Here is a 21100-nt window from a genome sequence, read left to right as displayed (position 1 = left end):
CTCTCGTATCCTGTTTGCGGTGGCGATCCAAGGTCCTGCACCCATAGCTGGCTGTGAAGCTCCAACTGCCTGAGCGGTGTACATCTCATCTCGTTCCCTGTGTCTTGGTCAGTCATATTGTACAGCCCCTGTATCTGTGGTGTCACAAGAGCAAGACCGAATGCATGGACGAACATCAACACACTCTGCAAAGACCCAAAGAAGCTTCCCTGTGTAGCTTACTTACTTACCTTACTAGTAATGTTAAGTTTTAGGTGGGTATCAGTGTGTGTATATGATAAGATCTAACATCACATCTGGCACCAAGTTATGGCATAGACTGCTGACCGCTGACATCCGATTTTCCTTCCTTTCCGTTTTTTGAACGGAGGAAAAATAGGGTTCTGTTCCGTTCCAAAAAACGGAACAGAACTGAAAGGAAGAAAATCGGATGTCAGCGGATGGTATTCAGCTGACATCCGCAATGCCATTGACTTACATTATGTCCGCAAATCATCCGCAAAAAAAATAGGATGATTTGCGGACATACGGAGCGCCCGTGTGAAAGAGCCCTAAGTCTGTTTGATATCTTTGCAAATTTTAAAAAAATGTAAATAAAAAAGGAAAAAAAAAATCACATGTACATAAGTATTGATAACTTTTGCCATGACACTCAAAATTGAGCTCAGGTGCATCCTGTTTCCACTGATCATCCTTGTGATGTTTCTACAACTTGATTGGGGTCCACCCGTGGCACATTCAGTTGATTGGACATGATTTGGAAAGGCACATATCTGTATATATATAAGGTCCAACAGTTAACAGAGCATGTCAGAGCACAAACCAAGCCATTAAGTCCAAGGAATTGTCTGTAGACCTCTGAGACAGGATTGTATTGAGGCACAGACCTGGGGAAGGGTACAGAAAACGTTCTGCAGCATTGAAGGAATGAGCACAGTGACCTCCATCCATAAATGGAAAAAGTTTGGAACCACCGAGAGTGGGCCGCCTGGCCAAACTGAGTAATCGGGGGAGAAGGGCCTTAGTCAAGGAGGTGACCAAGAACCCGATGGTCACTCTGACAGAGCGCCAGCATTTCTCTGTGGAGAGATTAGAACCTTCCAGAAGAACAACCATCTCTGCAGCACTCCATCAATCAGGCTGGTAGAGTGACCAGACAAAAGCCATTCCTAAGTAAAAGGCACATGAATGAACAACTGGAGTTTGCCAAAATGCACCTGAAGGACTCTCAGACCATGAGAAACTAAATTCTGTACAAGCCTGTACTCTTTGGCCTGAATGGCAAGCATAAAGTCTGAAGGAAACCAGACACCGCTCATCACCTGGCCAATACCATCCCTATAGTGAAGCATGGTGGAGGCAGCATCACGACGTGGGGATGTTTTTAAGTGGCAGGAACTGGGAGACTACTCAGGATCGAGGGAAAGATGAATGCAGCAGCGTAAAGAACATCCTTGATGAAAACCTGCTCCAGAACGCTCAAGACCTCAGACTGTGGCAAAGCTTCATCTTTCAACAGGACAAAGGCCCCCAAGCACACAGCCAAGATAACAAAGGAGTGGCTACCGGACAACTTTGTGAATGTCCTTGAGTGGCCCAGCCAGAGCCCAGACTTGAACCCGATTGAGCATCTCTGGAGAGATCTGAAAATTGCTTTGCACCGACGCTCCAGCCTGAAGGAGCTTGAGAGGTCCTGCAAAGAAGGGAGAAACTGCCCAAAAATAGGTGTGCCAAGCTTGTAGCATCATACTCAAAAAGACTTGACGCTGTAAAGAGAAATAAGTAGACTACCACTGCAGACCTTCTTCCAACAATAGTAGTTTGAGCTTGAAGGATTTCTTTGGCAAGTTTTAAAGTATGTCGGTCAGTAATATAGCAAGTAAACAGCATTGCAAAGCAGACAAGGATCGGCATCTGCACATACCTTTAGACCTCTACCAGAGAGTCCCATATTTTGCAAATTAAAATTTCCAAAGCACTTGTCAACACTTGGGAGCATCAAAAAAAGCCAGGCAGGGATTTACTGGTACTTGCAGAGACTATTACATGCAAGCTGCACTGTCAAGTTCACAGTTTCCTTAAATTATTATAAACAGCAGATGCAGTTTGAAGTGGCCAGTGCCTTTACATTTTTACAGGGTGGATTCTTTGGTCAAATGATTTCCCAGACAGACACCTTACTGCAGCTACATTTTTCTGTTGAAGACCAGCTTCATCCAGCACTGAGGGGTGCATTTCTGAAACAATGTGCACAGCTAGTTGTCCTGTGAAACTGTATGTACGTTTGTTCTGTACAAATGGGGGCAAAATTGAATGTTATTAGACTAGTTTTCTCTCCAGTTTGAATATTCGTCAGAGTATATCAGGAAAAACACTACATTGTGGCCACTAGATGGAGCTGATGAGCATAAAAATAAATTTACTATGATCATTAACTCTATCTAGTAGCCATAAACTGTGTTATCTTGATTCACTTATTTTGAATCTTCAGGCAGCCAGCTTCCAGATGTTGATCGCTGTCCGCCGTCATTGGCCGGACTGGGATGACACCACTTCAGTCAGTCATTTCTGAATTTGTACAGTGAGCTGTGCGTGTGCAGCTCACTGTACAAGGGTGGACATTCAGGTAAGTAGTTTTAATGCAGAAGAGACAAAGCATTTTAATAGGTTAGCCTAAAGTTCCACTTAAATTTAGCATTGATGAGATTTGTACTATGATAGGACTGAGCACCACTGGCTAAGTAACTCTATTGACCACTTACATGAAAAGTTAAAAGATAAGTTCACTTTGAAACATGGAACATGTAACACATTCGCAGCACAGGCAGTTCACACTGCCATATGGGAATCGCTGGGGGTGTCAATTCAAAGTTAACGACACCCCCAAATCAGATTGCATATCGCAGTGCGATCTGACAGTTTGTACAGGAATCGGATCGCACTGGTGTGAACCACCATGCGATCCGATCCTCCTGCAGACCAAAAAAAGGTCCTGTGAGAGTTCACTGCGATTGCGGTGCGAATTCAGCCATACAAACTGTATGGCTGAATTTGCATCGCACAGACATCGCATGTGATTTTAGGAGCAGTGAGCTCCGAATAACATGCGATGTCTGCCATCGCAATAGTGTTAACCGGCACTTATAGTCTTCTGTAGGAAAAAATAAATGCACATTTTTTTTCTGCATAAATATGTGCATTTACAAATTTTTCTGCACAGATGAACTGAGCCTTTAAAGCAGAACTCTCATGCAGTGGGGCTGTGACAGCACTGAATAACTGCTTGTTTTGTCTAGTAACTATACTTACCCGATCCTCCGATCTTCCGGAAAACTGTGCTCCCCTGAGTCCAGCGGTGGACTCTTCCTGCCGTCCTCATGTCCAGAGCCAGTCTATGGGCATGATGATGTCAGAACAGTCTATTTACAAGACTGCATTCGTGAGGGGGGCAGGAGCGGTGGGGACCGGTATTGCGCTCGGAGGATCGGCATATTAGGTAAGTATATCCCTGTTCTGAAATCCCCTAGACAAAAAAGAGCAGTTAACCCATGCAGTGCAGGAACAGCTTTACTGCAGGGGAGGAAAAAAAAATTGCCCAGAGTTTTTTTTGTAAATTTGCCTAAATCCCGGTTCACATCAGTGCAATGACAGACATCGCATGTGATTCGGAGCGCGCTGCTCTGAAAATCACATGTGATGTTGGTGTGATGCAAATTCAGCCATACAAATTGTATGGCTGAACTCCCTTCGCATTAGGATACAACTCGCACAGGACCCTTTTTTGGGTCCGCAGCAGATTCGGATCGCATCCTATGTAATCCGATTCATGTCCGAACTAACAGTTCGTACTGCGATATGCGAACTGATCTGGGGGTGTTTTTAACCTTGTATTGACACCCCCAGCGATTCGCATATGGCAGTGTGAACTGCCTGCGATTTGAATGCGATGCGGGAACCCACAGTGGATTCGCAGGGTTCCTGCATCACATATATGTGAACCGGGACACTCAGACTTCTAAGCTTCTCTATGGTGAATTAATACTTTCTTTCTGTTCCATTCTGCAATGTAAATAATTACACATGTAAACATGTGTCTTTTTTTTAAGAGCCCATTCAGACTAGCGCGACACCACTTTGGGGGGCGACCTGTGAAGTCGCGTGCACCGCGACTTCGGCGCGACTTGCAGGGACTTCACATAATGAAGGTCGCCCCAAAGTAGTACAGGACCCTTTTTCTAAGTCGGAGCGACTCGTGTCGCTCCTATTAGAACGGGTCCTGTTGCCTGACAAGTTGCGCTAGTCTGAATGGGCTCTAAATGTGTTTATTGTAAGCTGTTAACGAATTGGTAGCAAGAATTTTTACTGAAACAAATATATATATACATACATACATATATATATATAAAAAAACAAATATGTTCACTATTATCACAGTTTCTGTTACAAATTTGAACTTACATTTACATTACTTGGTTTAGCTAAATAAATTGTGAAGCATAATTAACTGTGCTAGTAATACGTTGTGGACATTTTCCTGAATTTTCCACGATGTGTTTTCTAATAAAACAGCATGGTGTGAATGTAAAAATCACAGGCATGGTAAAAGCAATAGGTTTAATGAAAATAAACATGTATAGCATTTACAAGCAATCCAATGTATAAAATAATTGATCGCAGGCACAGTATATCATACCTGAACAAAGCTGCTCGACCTTTGTGTAGTTTAAACTCAATATGTCATTGACCCATGCAATGATGTCATGTCTGCTCATAGTCTCCTGGGTTATCGAGGTAGAATACACGTTGACCGCCATTCCCCAGCTGCAAAGAAAAACACATCATTAGGAACTGAAGTTTGCTCAAGTGCAACATCATTATCTAAAACATAGGTGTGCACAGCCTATTGCATTAGAGTGTGTACCATAAATGTATTAAAACCTGGATGGTGTTAGGACAGTGGATGGTGTACCTTGAGAGCAGTGGATGGTGTACGTTGAGAGCAGTGGATGGTGTACGTTGAGAGCAGTGGTTGGTGTACGTTGAGAGCAGTGGTTGGTGTACGTTGAGCAGTGGTTGGTGTACGTTGAGAGCAGTGGTTGGTGTACGTTGAGAGCAGTGGATGGTGTACGTTGAGAGCAGTGGATGGTGTACGTTGAGAGCAGTGGATGGTGTACGTTGAGAGCAGTGGATGGTGTACGTTGAGAGCAGTGGATGGTGTACGTTGAGAGCAGTGGATGGTGTACGTTGAGAGCAGTGGATGGTGTACGTTGAGAGCAGTGGATGGTGTACGTTGAGAGCAGTGGATGTTGTACGTTGAGAGCAGTGGATGGTGTACGTTGAGAGCAGTGGATGGTGTACGTTGAGAGCAGTGGATGGTGTACGTTGAGAGCAGTGGATGGTGTACGTTGAGAGCAGTGGATGGTGTACGTTGAGAGCAGTGGATGGTGTACGTTGAGAGCAGTGGATGTTGTACGTTGAGCAGTGGTTGGTGTACGTTGAGCAGTGATGGTGTACGTTGAGCAGTGGTTGGTGTACGTGGATGGTGTACGTTGAGCAGTGATGGTGTACGTTGAGCAGTGGTTGGTGTATGTGGATGGTGTACGTTGAGCAGTGATGGTGTACGTTGAGCAGTGGTTGGTGTATGTGGATGGTGTACGTTGAGCAGTGATGGTGTACGTTGAGCAGTGGTTGGTGTATGTGGATGGTGTACGTTGAGCAGTGGGTGGTGTACGTTGAGCAGTGGGTGGTGTGCGTTGAGCAGTGGGTGGTGTGCGTTGAGCAATGGGTGGTGTGCGTTGAGCAGTGGGTTGTGTGCGTTGAGCAGTGGGTGGTGTGCGTTGAGCAGTGGGTGGTGTGCGTTGAGCAGTGGGTGGTATACGTTGAGCAGTGGACTTGTCAGTAAGGCAGAGGTTGGTGTTAATAGGACAGGGGACAGCTTCAGTATTTTTTTTATCTTTATTTTATTGTTTTATATTGTTTATAATTTTTTAGGAGCACCTTTGGGGGGCTTTGGTGAAATATCAGCAGGAGGAATATGCACCAACCGGAGATATTAGGGTGTGCCCAGGCACACCCATCGCACACCCTACGCAGGCCTATGATCTAAAACTAAAGCCTGAACAGACGGGCAAATCTCTCACTAAAAACAACAAGTACTAAGAGATTTGCCCACCAACGGTTATATCACCAGAAAGTCAAGACCCAGTGTCCAGTCACACAGAAGTCTATTTTTTCCAGCAGGCTAAAAAAAATTTGCAGCAAGTACTAAAAGGGGGCAAACACCTTATTAATTTATAACAAGATAGCAGAAAATTTTATTTCATTTTTTCAATAACATAACATTTTTTTCTGTTCTCATATTCTCACAATGACATGTCTTCTACACATTTAAATCTTCTCCAAGTAGTATCTCTGTTGCAGACAGTACAATTACCCCCCCCCCCCACCCCCCCTCAGTGACTACAGATAGAAATTTTCTCTATGACTGAAAGGGGCAATAAAGCACAATCACCAAGAAGGTCTGCATATGTTATATGCAAGTTTGACCACCTGCTGTATGTCTAAAATGGAAAGATATCAATAAAAAAATAAAAAAAATAAACTTTTTTTTTTTTTTTAAAACAAAAAAAGTCATGTTGATAAAGTTTAGTACACAATACGGGTCAAACCAACCTTTACTGTATAGCATATCAAAAAGCTAATGGGTTCTCCTTTAAACAAACAATCCTCTTAGCAGCAGCAGCTAAAGTACACACAGGGAGCTGTGCTACCTGCCAAAAGATTAGAATTTCTCTCCATTCAGCTCTGCGATTTACATAGATACGACACACGGCACAAGACTTGATTCTTTTCATTCCTATTGACTGCAGTTAAAGCGGTAGTATCCCGCTTTTTTACACTTTTACCTACAGGTAAGCCTATAATAAGGCTTACCTGTAGGTACAATTAATATCTCCTAAACCAGCACGGTTTAGGAGATATTTCCAGTGCATGCAGCCGCTCACGTGAGCGGCGCATGCGCTCTGAAGGTCCGGGGGGACCTTCAGTTTTGCTTGCCGGAAAAGCTTGTGCGGGAGTGACGTCTTTGCGGCTCCGGCCAATTACCGCGCTGGAGCTGCCGAACCCGGAAGAGACGGCGAGGGATCATGGCAGCGCCCGCAGCGATGTCCGGGAGTACGTGTCGGGGCTTCGTTCTAAGGTAAGTAATACATAATGAGCTAGTATGCGATGCATACTAGCTCATTATGCCTTTGTCTTGCAGGTTTTTTTTTTTTTTGGGTTTACAACCGCTTTAAGGTGATTGTAAAACAACCCAACAACAACCCTCAGTTTAAAATGGAAATTATATAAAGAAAAACATTATAAATACAGTTTTCCCCCCTTTTTTTTTTTTAAAAGTGACTACATTCCCTCTTTTCTAAGCTGCATAAGAGCTGGGGGGAGAAGAAGAAGCAGCAGCACACTGAGCTTCCCAGTGAATGGCTCTGCAGCCAGATCATGTCAGGCCAAGTCTGATCATTTGAGGAGAGCACACTGAGTTCCCAGCATAGCTAGAGAATGCTCCTGCTTAGTGTGGTCAGTTTTTAATAGGAAAGCAGAGGTATTGGCAGGAACACCAGAGATTTCACACAAATGAAGCAATACAAAGAACAGGATACTTTCTCATACAAGTACATGGTACAGCAGCCACATTTTAGGCATATGAAGGGTTGGGGTTAAAAAAAAAAACGCTTTATAAAATGATTACTGATCTCCCGCACACCCCAGCCCATGGCTAGACAAAGAAGGAGAAGCTGCACACCCATAAACTCATCTGTCAACATGCTTCCTCCTCCAATCAGCATATAAGGATTCCCTCCTTATGCTGCTTTTACCACTCATAGGTCTAAGCTCTGCTGTATAGGGCCACCAAGAGGCAGATTTTAAGTCAAAATTCACTGCTTGCATTAAAAAAAAATACAATAATGATGAGTTAATGAATAGAGTACTGCATTAGTTTGTGTCTACTATAACTGTCTAGAGTTCAGCTTCAATTTACTTGCAGTGCGTTGTCCCACCTTGCTTGGGCTCGTATCTCTGCCCTTATAAGAGGGATTCGGCCAGTCTCAGGTAAAAATGTATTTTCAGTATTATTTTTGAATGCCCCAGCGTTCATGGTTTCATACATTAGAAGCACCTTAAACATGAATTTTCATATGTGCACATACAGCCACGGCTGCTGATAGAAATCACAAGGACCTGTACAGCCTACCTGACAGGGCCCCCCTCCTCCAAAAATAGCAAATTATATCTGTGCTAAAATGCAACACCAGCGATGCTATGCTTTGCAGCCATTGCAGGGATTTTACCCCCCTTTTAACAAGACCCATTCGAGTGAATAGCAGCACAAAGGCAATACTTGCACCCCACAGTGAGCGTACGTACCAATCGCTCACTGTGTTCATTTAGGGTGGTGTGTTCTGCTCACCATCCTGAACTAACCCGCCAGTGTGCCCTCAACAGCTGCCAGTGGGAGAGCAGAGGAAAGAATACGGCAGCACTGTGGGGGGAAAGGGGCACACAGGGGTCCCAGACAGCAGGGGGAAGAGGGCACAGATACTAGCACTGACCCCCCTGCAGTGCTGCTGGAGGAAGAAAATAAAAAGTAGAAGCTGGCAGCAATGCACAAGTGTCAGCAATAAGGCAGTACTGTGGGCCCCACTTTGGAACTGATGAGGCCTGGGCCCAGTACAGGAGAGCTGGCTGTACTGCCTCATCAGCGGCCCTACATACAGCAGTTAAGACAACTCTGTTTAATTATCTGTTATATAGCCCAGTCATCATTCAATTCTCGCATATGATGCATGGCTTGCAAATATCAGCCCCTTTCACACTTGTGCGACTTGTACTGCGACTTGGGACTGCAAAGTCGCATGGCAAGTCATACCCAATGATTACCAATGAGTACTGCACATATCTGTGCAACTTCAAGTCCCTGCACTACTTTGGTCCGACTGTGATTCGACTTGAGGTCAATAGACCTCAAGGTTACACAGGCATTTCAATATCCCCTGAAGAAGACACGTGTCCCTGTGTCGTCACGCGTAGGGGAGGGGCTCAGGTGGCAGCAGCTGATGCTCGTATGAAAGATAGCAAACAGAGAGGCTGACTATTCCCATCCCGTTGTCATCACATACCGTTTACTACTGTCAAATGCTTTTAAAGTTTGGTGCACTCCAGCACCTTGAAAGTGTGAGCACATCTTTTAATTTTAATAAATTAAAGTTTATAAAGATATCAGCACTATTGGAGATCCTTCTCTTTTTATGGCATATAAATCGGTCGATATATGGGAAATCCATCCAGATTAGGACCCTTATCTGGGAGGATCGTTCAACTATCTCTGACCCGAGAAGGGTGATCCTGAAAGGGTGTACTGCGCTTTAGATCGGGCTTAATTGCTGGGTCACTGGAGCTGAGGTGAGGACCCATTCACATAGGGTGGTTGAGGTGAAAGCGTGATTCACCACGGAGGATCCGGTTGGATACACTTTTTTCACATTTGAAGTGGACTATTTATCTGATCACCTTTTTCACTTGGAAGTGAATTATTAATTTGATCACAGAGGTAATCGTTCACAGCACTATTGTCACTTTTTATGAGTGCTTATTGTTTACCTGATTGTTTGAAACACTTGGACTTATATAAATTTAGCATTTATGCATATTTAACCAAAATTTTTGGTCACGGATTTGCATGTTTTTTTAATCACACTGGTAATTTTGGCACCTCGAGATATATATATATATATATATATATATATATATATATATATATATATATATATATATATATATATATATACACACACACACACATATGTATATATATATATATATATATATATATATATATATATACACACACACACACACACACACTGTATATATATATATATATATATATGTTTTTATTTAATTATTATACATTTATTTATTCATTATTCATTCACTTTTCTTTTTTTTAAATTTATGTACTATAAGCACTTAAATTGCGCGGCACTATTGATTCATTTATTTAACCCTACACTTATGAGAGAGTGCTGTGCTCGCTGCAGTTTATAAATTAGTGCCTAAGCTTGTTTGCTCGCAGGATTATCTTAATTTAAGTTACACAGGCATTGCTTCAAGACGTGTAAAAAGTCACGCGACTTTCAGGTCGCACAAGTGTAACTGTAAAAATGCGTGTTGTCCATAACATTTCTACAACCTAATTATTGGTAGGAAATATGTAGGAAAATGAGAATTGGAGTCTGAAACTTTTACATATCCCAGAGCTCTGATGTTGTAAAAACACTACAGAAACAAGAGGAATAAATGTATGCAGGCAAATGTCTGCTGCACAACTACAAATCACAATACAAACCTAATTCATAGATCTTCCTATAACTGTTAACAGAAAGCAGATGGCACACTCCTACTTAGGAAAAAAGACAAATTTGTCCATGTTTACAATTATGTGTACTGATTCATATTCATTTTATTGACACAAGACTCCGCCATCTGAATGCAAGAATGTACTTTAAGAACATCATCAGAGCCAGTTAGTCACACACCCTTTGCTACTCACATGATGAGATCTTGAACACAAAATCCTATGTACCTTCAAAAGTCTTGTCTAAGCACATGATATAATGGGACTTTTCCTTATTTCTACAATAAAACATAACCTACCATTTGAGTCCTTGTGGAGGATCAAATGAGGGTTGAAGACACTATCAATATAGGCCTGATGTAGTTAAAGCGGAGTTCCACCCAAAAGGGAAAGCTCCACTCGTTAGTTTCCTTTCCCCTCCGCTGCCACATTTGGCACCTTTTGGTGGGGAAGGGGGGAGCGGGTACCCAGTTTGGACAGGTACCCGCTCCCACTTACGGGTGACTTTACCACAGCGAAGTCACCCAGAAGTTCGGCCCCCCTCCTCCTTACCCTGCCGCTGGGCCATTCACAAAGCGCAGTGCAGTAAGAAGCCAGGCGCTTCACTGTCGGTTTCCCTTAGAAGAAATGATGGCGTCAGCACCCGAGAGCCAATTGAAAATGTGGCTGGGGTGAAAACACTGCTGTATTTGTGGACAAGTAAGTGCCCTAATAATAAAAGTCAGCAGCTATAGTATTTGTAGCTGCTGACTTTAAATTTTTTCTAAAGGAGCCTGGAGCTCCTCTTTAGTGAGCAATTCCAGCCATCAAGCTCAGAATATGCAATGGTATTTCCCCCTATTTTGCTCTATGATGTAGCAGAGTGATTGGTAATTAAGCACCACATAGACTCACACAGTGATGTGCCTTGACCTGAACCAATTGGTCACTGGTTGTTACAGCATGAGGTGGTCAACGCCATCATCGTGATTGTTAACCATCATGAGTTAAACTATTTATTTATATTAGCATTCATTTGGAATGCAGTTCCGGAATCTCCAGCACTGAATGCATGTAATAGCAAGGGGTTCACTGTCTACTGATGCTAGATGCTGGGGGATCTATTGATGCTAGAGGTGAGCTATTTTTGTGGTGGGGGGGGGGCTATTGTTGCTAAGGGGGTCTATTGTGGCTGGTGGGGGATATACTTGATGTTATTGCTGTTTGGTATCTTTTATTGCTAGGGGAGGGGTATTTTGTTGTGGGTGGTTCATTGTTGCTGCGGGGGTTTATTGTTGCTGGCTGCTGGAGAGTCTATTTAGTGCAGGAAGATCTGTTATTGCTGCTTGGAATCTATTGTTGCTAGGGGAGGGGACATTTTGTTGCGGGTGGTCCATTGTTGCTGGGGGTCTATTGTTGCTGGCTGCTGGAGAGTCTATTAGTGCTGGCTGCAGGAAGATCTGTTATTGCTGCTTGGAATCTTTTGTTGCTGGGGGAGGGGGTATGGTGTTGCGGGTGGTATATTGTTGCTGGGGGGTCTATTGTTGCTGGCTGCTGGAGAGTCTATTGGTGCTGGCTGCAGGGAGATCTGGTATTGCTGCTGGGAATCTTTTGTTGCTGGGGGAGGGGACATTTTGTTGCGGGTGGTCCATTGTTGCTGGGGGTCTATTGTTGCTGGCTGCTGGAGAGTCTATTTAGTGCAGGAAGATCTGTTATTGCTGCTTGGAATCTATTGTTGCTAGGGGAGGGGACATTTTGTTGCGGGTGGTCCATTGTTGCTGGGGGTCTATTGTTGCTGGCTGCTGGAGAGTCTATTAGTGCTGGCTGCAGGAAGATCTGTTATTGCTGCTTGGAATCTTTTGTTGCTGGTGGAGGGGGTATGGTGTTGCGGGTGGTCTATTGTTGCTGGCTGCTGGAGAGTCTATTGGTGCTGGCTGCAGGGTGATCTGGTATTGCTGCTGGGAATCTTTTGTTGCTGGGGGAGGGGGTATTTTTTGTGGGTGGTTCATTGTTGCTGACTGCATGGGATCTTTTTTACTGCTTAATTGTGATCATTAACAAATTCCATACACATTACTTAGCACGACACTTGTTACTTGGTTCTGTATTCTCTAAAAGGGGCAGTACTGGGAGGTGGGTAGGGGGTGGAACCAAGGAGTGGTGCAGGAGGTGGGTAGGGGGTGGAACACGCAGTGGTGCAGGAGGTGGGTAGGGGGTGGAACCAAGGAATGGTGCAGGAGGTGGGTAGGGGGTGGAACCAAGGAGTGGTGCAGGAGGTGGGTAGGGGGTGGAACACGCAGTGGTGCAGGAGGTGGGTAGGGGTGGAATCAAAGAGTGGTGCAGGAGGTGGGTAGGGGGTGAACACAAGGGGTGTCTCGCAAAGGGGGAGTTCCTGCACTTTTTGTCTGAGGAAAAAAAAGCCCTGTGTATTAGAATCTATAACCGTGATCATGACGGACAGTATATAGCAGCAGCAATATACTAAAACATCTTTCCTTGTTCAGAACTCATGGTTGGTCTCTTTTTTTTTTTTTTTAACTCTATTGAGCTGAGGAAGCTACTCTAGATGAGTGGAGAAACATCTTCAACATTACAGAACAAGTCTAACTAAATGTTAATAATTAATGACTAGGTATACTACGAGTACGACCTGAATAAATGAACTTCTAGCAACCAACATAAAAGGCCTTCCTTAAATAGAACTGCTTCTTGAAGAAGTGGATGTAAAGAAAAGACAGAAGCAATATGAATACATCCGTTCTAGGCTCTGAGCAAAATGAAGATTGAATAAGAGCCAGGGGTGTGTCCACGCTAATCAAAGTCAGCTCTCTGACTGCTGGAAAAAAAAACTAGTAACAATCAATAAAATAAAACACAACAAAAACAAGTATGAAAAAAAACCCCCAAAAAACAAAAGATTGAGGGCTCCTTACACCAATTTTAAACACAAAAAGGGACATGAGTGGGCATGAGGCCTTAAAGTCATAGAGGAGCGAAAATTGGTTATATTAACCGCCACTCTCCCAGCAAGATTGTTCTGTAACCAGAAGGAAAGAATAGAAATGCTTTTTGAGGCGTACATTAAAATACTGTAGGAGTATGGGATTAGAAAAAAAATTAACATTCATACTTACCTAGATGGCTGCAGCACCGATCCCAGCTGCAACTGTCCCCCACCACCTTTAAGACAGAGAACTGAGCGATCAAACACCGCCGATCGCTCGGTTCTCAGTCGTCAGTCTGCAGATAGGCATGCAGACCGTTAGTCACTTCTCTCTGCTACTTCTCTTTTAAGCTAAAGACTTTCTCTCAACTCTATGTGACAGTGCTTGGTGTCCGAGTAGCCAAATACTAAGCACTAGCACTGCATATAGGAGAAACTGCATGCCTATCTCAGAACTGTGTCTCACTAGGTGGATGAAGCTAAGACCAGGATGATAACTTTGGACCTTGCATCTTTAGAAACAAAAATGGCAGCATCCTTATATCTGTCTGTACATGTTTCCTCTAACGCTTCTGGAAACCAATGCAACCATTAAACCTGGGTCTTGCTTTAATACAGGCATGTCCAACCTGCGGCCCACTGCCCCCTTTTTTTTTTTTGCTGGGGAGGAAGGAAGTCGAGTCGGGGGCATGGCCACAGCGGCTTCCAACTGTAGGCAGAGGCTGCCCCGGAGGGGAGGTGGGGGGGGGGGGGGGGCGAGCGCCGCCGGATTACAAAACAGAGCGGGGATCTCCTGCTTACCTGGCGGCCACAGTCATACGAAGCCCCGCCTCCTGGACAGCCTCCTATGATAGACAGCACATTGGTGACATCTATCATAGGAGCCGGTCCAGGAGACAGGACTTCGCATGACAGCGGCCGCCGGGTAAGCGGGAGATCCCCGCTCTGTGTAATCCAGCATCTCTCCTCTCTCTTCATTGCAGACTGCATTGGATGGGCACGCACTGGTGAGGCTTCATTTGATGGGCATGCACTGGTGAGGCTACATTGGATGGGCACTGATCAGGTTGCATTGGATGGACATGCACTGGTGAGGCTGCATTGGATGGGCACTGATCAGGCTGCATTGGATGGACATGCACTGGTGAGGTTGCATTGGATGGGCACTGATCAGGCTGCATTGGATGGACATGCATTGATGAGGCTGCATTGGATGGGCATGCACTGATGAGGCTGCATTGGATGGGCATGCACTTGTGAGGCTGCATTGGATGGGCACTGATCAGGCTGCATTGGATGGGCACGCACGGGTGAAGCTGCATTAGATGGGCATTGTTTAGGCTGCATTGGATGGGCATGCACTAGGCTGCAAGTGCCGTGCGATCTCCCGGCTGCCGTGGGACACTTAGGATGTCTGCAGTCAGTGACAGAGCCGCTGCTTCCTGTATAGTTCTGGCTCTGTCACAGGCAGAGTGATATGAAATGCACTTCACCTGTGACAGGAGCAATACGGGAAGCAGCGGCTCTGCTTCCTCCAGCAGTACCCAACGTCATGACCAGCAGTACCCACCAGCAGTCTACAAAATAAGTAGAAAAGGTGCGTAAATTGTTGCATTTTACCCCATTTGTGCAGTGTTTCTGACTCCTACCACCATGATCACTTCAAATCACTGAAGTAATCATAGTGGTTAGAGTGTTCCTTTAATATCTCTCAGAAGAAGTAATCCTCTGTATACTGATTCCATTTTATTTGATCATCCTCTAGTTGTGTTAAATTAGTGCGGGGGGCGCGGCGGTGCGGAAAGGGCACAGGGGCGTTTTATTACTTATACAACTTAACTATAGTATATATTTTATATGCAGCCCGAGAAAATTTCTCTACACTCAATGTGGCCCAGGGAAGTCAAAAGGTTGGACACCCATGCTTTAATACCTACCAGTCATAAAAATGCCTCAAAAGAATACTTCTGAAAAACTGTTGTTGCTTCTGTGGTAATAAGGGTGAAATAAGGCCACAGCTTGCTCCACAGGGGCCTTGAGACAGAATGTTCTACTTGATATGACATCATTCCCCGTTCTCGGGGGTCAGGAGACATAAGGGGTATTTGTGAGTAGCCGCTCGCACATTTTCAGAGAAGGGTAATCTGTAACTCACATGCACACAAGGGAGTAAACACACCTTTATGCCCATGTAGACAGCATATGAAAACTAGAGATATCAGCAGCGAACTTTGAGATGAGATTAAACATAAAGTTCAATCTTCTGGATACCTCTGCAGGTGAAATCAGAGGTAGCACAATGAAAAGACTATCGTACAATTTGACTTACACTACAACACCTGATAACAGCCTCAATTGTAATCTCAGAACATTTCCTATTAACATTTCTGGCAAGATATAATTCACAAGGGTGTGTGTTGCTATTTAACCACTTAAGGACTGAAAGATTTTGCCCCCTTAATGACCAGGCCATTTTTTTTAAAATACGGCACTGCTTACTTTAACTGACAATTGCGCGGTGGTGCGATGCTGTACTCAAATAAAATTGTCCTTTTTCTTTCCACAAATAGAGCTTTCTTTTGGTGGTATTTAATCACCTCTGTATTTTTTATTTTTTGAGCTATAAACAAAAAAAGACACACAATTCTGAAATTATATTTTGTACTTTCTGCTATAAAACATTCCCAATAAAAAAAAAAAAAACTAAAAAAAAAAAAAATCTAATTTTTTCATAATTTTAGGCCAATACATATCCTGCTACATATTTTGGGTAAAAAAAAAAACCCCAAAAGGGTGTACATTGATTGGTTTGCGCAAAAGTTAATCGCATCTACAAACTAGGGGAAAGATTTATGTAATTTTTATTTGTTTAGTTTTTCTTTTACTACTAATGGCGGAGTTCAGTGATTTTTAGCGGGACTGCAACATTGCGGTGGACAGATCGGACATCTGACACTTTTGGGGTTGATCAGTGACATTACTACAGTAATCAGTGCTAAAAATATGCAATGTTACTGTACTGAGACTGGCAGGGAAGAGGTTAACATCAGAGGCGATCAAAGAGTTAAATGTGTGCCTAGGGGATGCTTTCTAACTGCGTAGGGGATGGGCTCACTGGATGAATGCAGAGACCTATGTTGCTAAATAGGAGGAACACAGGATCCCTGTGTTCATCACTGACAGAACAGGGGTCTGCCGTGTTTACATCAGCAGACTGCCATTCTGTCTCCATGGGGAGCAATTGCGGATGCCCGGCGGACATTGCGGCCCCTGGACCCACTGATTGGCTCTCCCTCCAGCCAATCGGCGCGCACCTCTGCCAGTGCACACACGCCCACACTAATTGCTACACAAAGCGACGTACATGTATGTAGTTTTGCGTAACAGAGCAGACCTGCCACAGTATAACTACAGCGGCTGGTCGGCAAGTGGTTAAAGTGATAAGACTTTTCGAAGATCTCTTCCACACAATGGTGGGTGGTAGAAGAACCTGAGACAAAGATTCTTCCCGACTTTCCCAGTGAATAATCACCGCACACAGGTAGTTAGTAAACCATGACTTTTTGTTTGGAAAATGGGAGAAATCCTAAATTGGCTCCACAGACTTTCCTTTCCAGTATGCTGGGTAACCTCTAGTAGTAATAATGAGCACTTCTATTGTTCACAAGCACACAAAATCTGGTGTTGCTTGCATATGCATGGGTTACCTTAAGCTTAAATTATGCATTATTATAATAAAGCATTACTTTCATCTTTAAATGTACTAATACTTTGTACTAGAAGGGCAAAAAGACACAAAAAGTGTGAGCATTAATGGTCACAGAAAATCACCAACAACTTCTATGACAAGTCCATTGACTTTCAAAGACAATACAGTGGCCAAATCTATTTGGAGATTGGTGGGGTGCACAGCTTGTCCATGCCTGAAAACAAAGGGATGTTTATAAAAGCCAAAAGAATGTGAATAACCATTTACACGTATTAGGAAACATATAGCCATAGTTCATGATGGATTGGTTATTGTGGCCTTATTCCATTAGAACCTACAGCTGACAAAGAAAAGGTCAGGTTCCTCCAAACAGCTCCCCGTTTAATCATTCATTCCAGCTCTCATTGAGGGTAAACATCCATACCGTTAAAAGCTCACACATAGCATTTCTACTATTTATATAGTATGAGGGGCTAATGACTGAAAAGTATGGAAGCCAGATTTTCCTCAAAGCTCACTGGGTGAGGGAAGCACCAGACTCACCGCCTGGGCTCATGGACAAATGAACATGTAGCCTAATCCTTCATGTGGAATACTTCACAGTAAGAACCCATTGTAGATATACAACAGCATGTGACCAATTTCCCAACAGTAAAATATTATATTAGAGCTTCATAGGTGGCCTAGAACGGATCTGTGTTTTCCTTTAATTACTTTTTGAAAAACACTGTGGCTTTGAAAACTGGATCTACTCACTGCAGTGTAATTACGGTATTTATAGCACTTTGGCTGCAAAATGCTTTCCTGTTCTGTTCCATTTTTAGTTCGGTTTTGTTTGAATTTACTACTTCCTATCAGAATGATTTTCTCGTGAACAGTTCATAGTTCTATGAGAATTACATTGATTTTCTTTTTTTCTTGTTACATAGGGGTTGATTTTCTACAACTAGAGAGTGCACAATCTGGTGCAGCTGTGCCCAGTAGCCAATGAGCTTCTAACTTCAGCTTTTTTAATTAACCCCTTTACCACCGGAGGATTTTGCTGTCTTACGTCCAGGCCACTTTTTGCGATTCGGCACTGTGCGACTTCAACTGACAATTGCGCCGTCGTTCGACGCCGTACCCAAATTAAATGTACGTCCTTTTTTTCCCACAAACAGAGCTTTGTTTTGGTGGTATTTGATCACCTGTGCGATTTTTACTTTTTGCGCTATAAACAAAAAAAGAGCGACAATTTTGAAAAAATAACAATATTTTTTTTATATGAAATTCCCCCCCAAAAAAATTTAAAAATCAAAATTTTTTTAAATTTTTGGCCAATTTGTTTTCTGCTACCTAGGTTTGGTAAAAAAAAAAAAAAAAAAATCACAATAAGCGTATTTTGATTGATTTGCGCAAAAGTTATTGCGTTTACTAACTAAGGGAAAGACTTCTGTAATTTTTGGTGTTTTTTTTTTAATGAGTAATGGCGGCATTCTGCGATTTTTTTGCGGGACTGCGACATTGCGGCGGACAGATCGGACCCTTGACTGACATTTTTGACACTTTTGGGGGTACCAGTGACATTACTACAGTAATCAGTGCTATAAATATGCACTGTTACTGTAAAAATGACACTGGCAGGGGAGGGGTTAATTTTATTGGAGAGGGAGGGGTTAATGTATGCCTGGTGCTTACTGAAGTGTGTGGGGGGAGGTGACTGAGTGATACAGGGACAGATCATAGGTTCAGCTATGCTTAACCCTGCAATCTGACCCTGTCTGTCACTTAGGAGATCCGCCCGATTTGTTTACACAAGCGGGCGGATCTCCAGACTCGATTCCCAGACGATCGGGGAAGAGCAGAGGCGATCGCCGCCGCTCCTTCCCTGGCCCGACTCCCGCTGTGACTGAATACAGTGGGAGCGAGCCTCCGGCGGTGCGCGTGCGCCGCCCACAAGGGGAGGAGACCGGTCGGCAAGTGGTTAAGCTTTGACAATAAAACCTGGAAGCTGATGGGTTTCTATGCAGAGCTGCACCAGATTGTGCACTCTCCAGTTTTAGTAAATCAACCCCTTAGATTTACATTTGCGTAGCAATGTATTTGGAGAGTAGTGAACGTTTAAGGCTGGGATCACACTGATGCAGGTGCGGGTTCAAGCCTGGGGTCCGGTGCGTCCCTGTTTACCGTTTCAGGTACGAATCAGGTAGCAATTTTCACCTTTTTTCGCACCTGAAATTGAGCCAAAGACGCACAGGACCCTTTTCCATTGCGCTCTGCGCCCTCCCCAGAGCTGTGTGAATCGGCTCCATTGAGAGCCAGTCACACTCTCCTGTAATGCAAATTGGATGCCGGGAAACCCGCATCCAATTTGCATCAGTGTGAACCCAGCCTTACAGTTGCATATATTGCCCGCTTCCATGTTGATCCAGTGGTTTCAATACCTGTGCCCATAATTTGAAACACATTTACAGATCAGGTGTTCTCACATCAACTTCACTGACTGATCCAAAGTTACGAAGCCAGTGAGTTAGTATAACAAACAGGCAACTAACACCTCAGGGTGCACATTTTTCTGAAAATAGGTTTTCTTTAACATGATAAATGCATCATTACGTCAGAGTTTACATTCTATTAAGGGGCTAACTATGTAAAATAAATCTGGGGCCACAGCAAATAATTCACACTGAGGGAAGCTAGAGCCTAGATTTATTTTCCCTGTCAATGTAAAAAGAAAGATATTTCATACAAGCCATACAATTACACTAATACCAGGTTGTATATAATTACCTTTATTTTCTAACGTTTTGCAGTTTATTTAAGACCTGTTCCACAGAATGGAATGGCCATGCTATATTGTGAAGTATTTGCGGGCTTCCACTATAAACTGCCAATGTGCAGCAGCTGGACAGCATATTTCTGGTGATAGGTCTATTAATTCCTAACACTCACAGTGTACCTGTTTGAAGGTCTAGGCCGCTATGTTCATAAATATTATTTATCGCTGCTGTATTTGGACCAGGGTTATGATTTCATGTTATGAGTTTCCTATGGACTTGGTTGCATTGTCAAGTTGATAAAGGAGTTCAATGCTTCTTCTAGCTTATTTTGCATTTCTGCCATTTGAGTTCTGTATTAAATACTTTAGTTAACAAAAAAGGAAAGACAAACTGTGCATATCTCATGCTGCGGCAGCCAAATTCTTAAAGTGATATTAAACACATAGCAATTACTTCATGTCTATCATCTCAACTTACTATGTAGAAATCAATATGTGTCACAAATTTAAAATAAAGTATCCCAAATACCTCCCCTAGTGGATTAGGTGTACTGAGGTCTTTTCCCAACTTGCTCCCGGCCGCACTATGACATTTGGAGGAGGAGCAAACAAGAACTTGATGGCACATCTAGTAGACGTTACTTCAGGGAGTCACAGGACTCTTCCTGTGCTTGCACAGTACTGAAAGGCATGGGCGTCCGCAGGTAGGGGCAAGGGGGGGGGGCAAGTGCCCCCCCTGGAATCTCAACTTCCCCCTTTCAAGTGATTGTTAAGCCACTTTATACCATCCTGTCTGGTCTTTTTAATAATCCTGTTTGCCCCAGAGTCTGTGTTTTAAAAAAAATAAGCCATTCTTTACCAGTTTTCAGAGGGCTGAGGCCGCTCACGTGACCCGTTGTCTCTCTCCTCTCCAAATCGGACATCTGCCTGCAGCGGAGAGGACAGAGGAGGACAGGAGAGCTATGGATGACGGAGGCACGTAAACTGACCACAGTGTCAGGGCTTAGTCGCCATGGTATACCGTGGTCAGTTTACAGAGGGGGGGACATAGCCAGGCAGGATCAGCCAGGTATTTTAGGTGATAGAAGGGGCCAAATTACACAGCACAAGCACTGTGTTGTATAACATGCTTTAAGGGAACAGGATCATTTTTTTTTTTTTTAGGTTAACAAATGCTTTAAAAATAAATGCTCCTGTTTGCTCTTTAAAAATGAATACTCAAAATAAGTATACGGAATAAGCCCCTTCCCTTCATTACATTGTTGAAAAAGGGGAGGGTGACCTTAAAATGTTGCC

General features: G+C 43.6%; 1 protein-coding gene across 2 annotated transcripts in view; it reads right to left on the bottom strand.

The window, feature by feature from the left end:
- The window catches only part of MAPRE2 (microtubule associated protein RP/EB family member 2), a 246291-nt gene that overhangs the window by 73158 nt on the left and 152033 nt on the right, over positions 1-21100 (bottom strand). For both annotated transcript variants that reach the window (XM_082258688.1, XM_082258687.1), the window contains exon 2: positions 4694-4821. In XM_082258688.1, coding sequence (XP_082114814.1) covers positions 4694-4814 — 121 coding nt within the window. In that variant the 5' untranslated portion in view covers positions 4815-4821. The remainder of the gene's footprint in view (positions 1-4693; positions 4822-21100) is intronic.

The sequence above is a fragment of the Pelophylax lessonae genome (assembly GCF_965119305.1).
Source record: "Pelophylax lessonae genome assembly, chromosome: 5".
Classification (NCBI taxonomy): Eukaryota; Metazoa; Chordata; class Amphibia; order Anura; family Ranidae; genus Pelophylax; species Pelophylax lessonae.
This window is presented reverse-complemented; position numbering and strand designations above follow the sequence as displayed.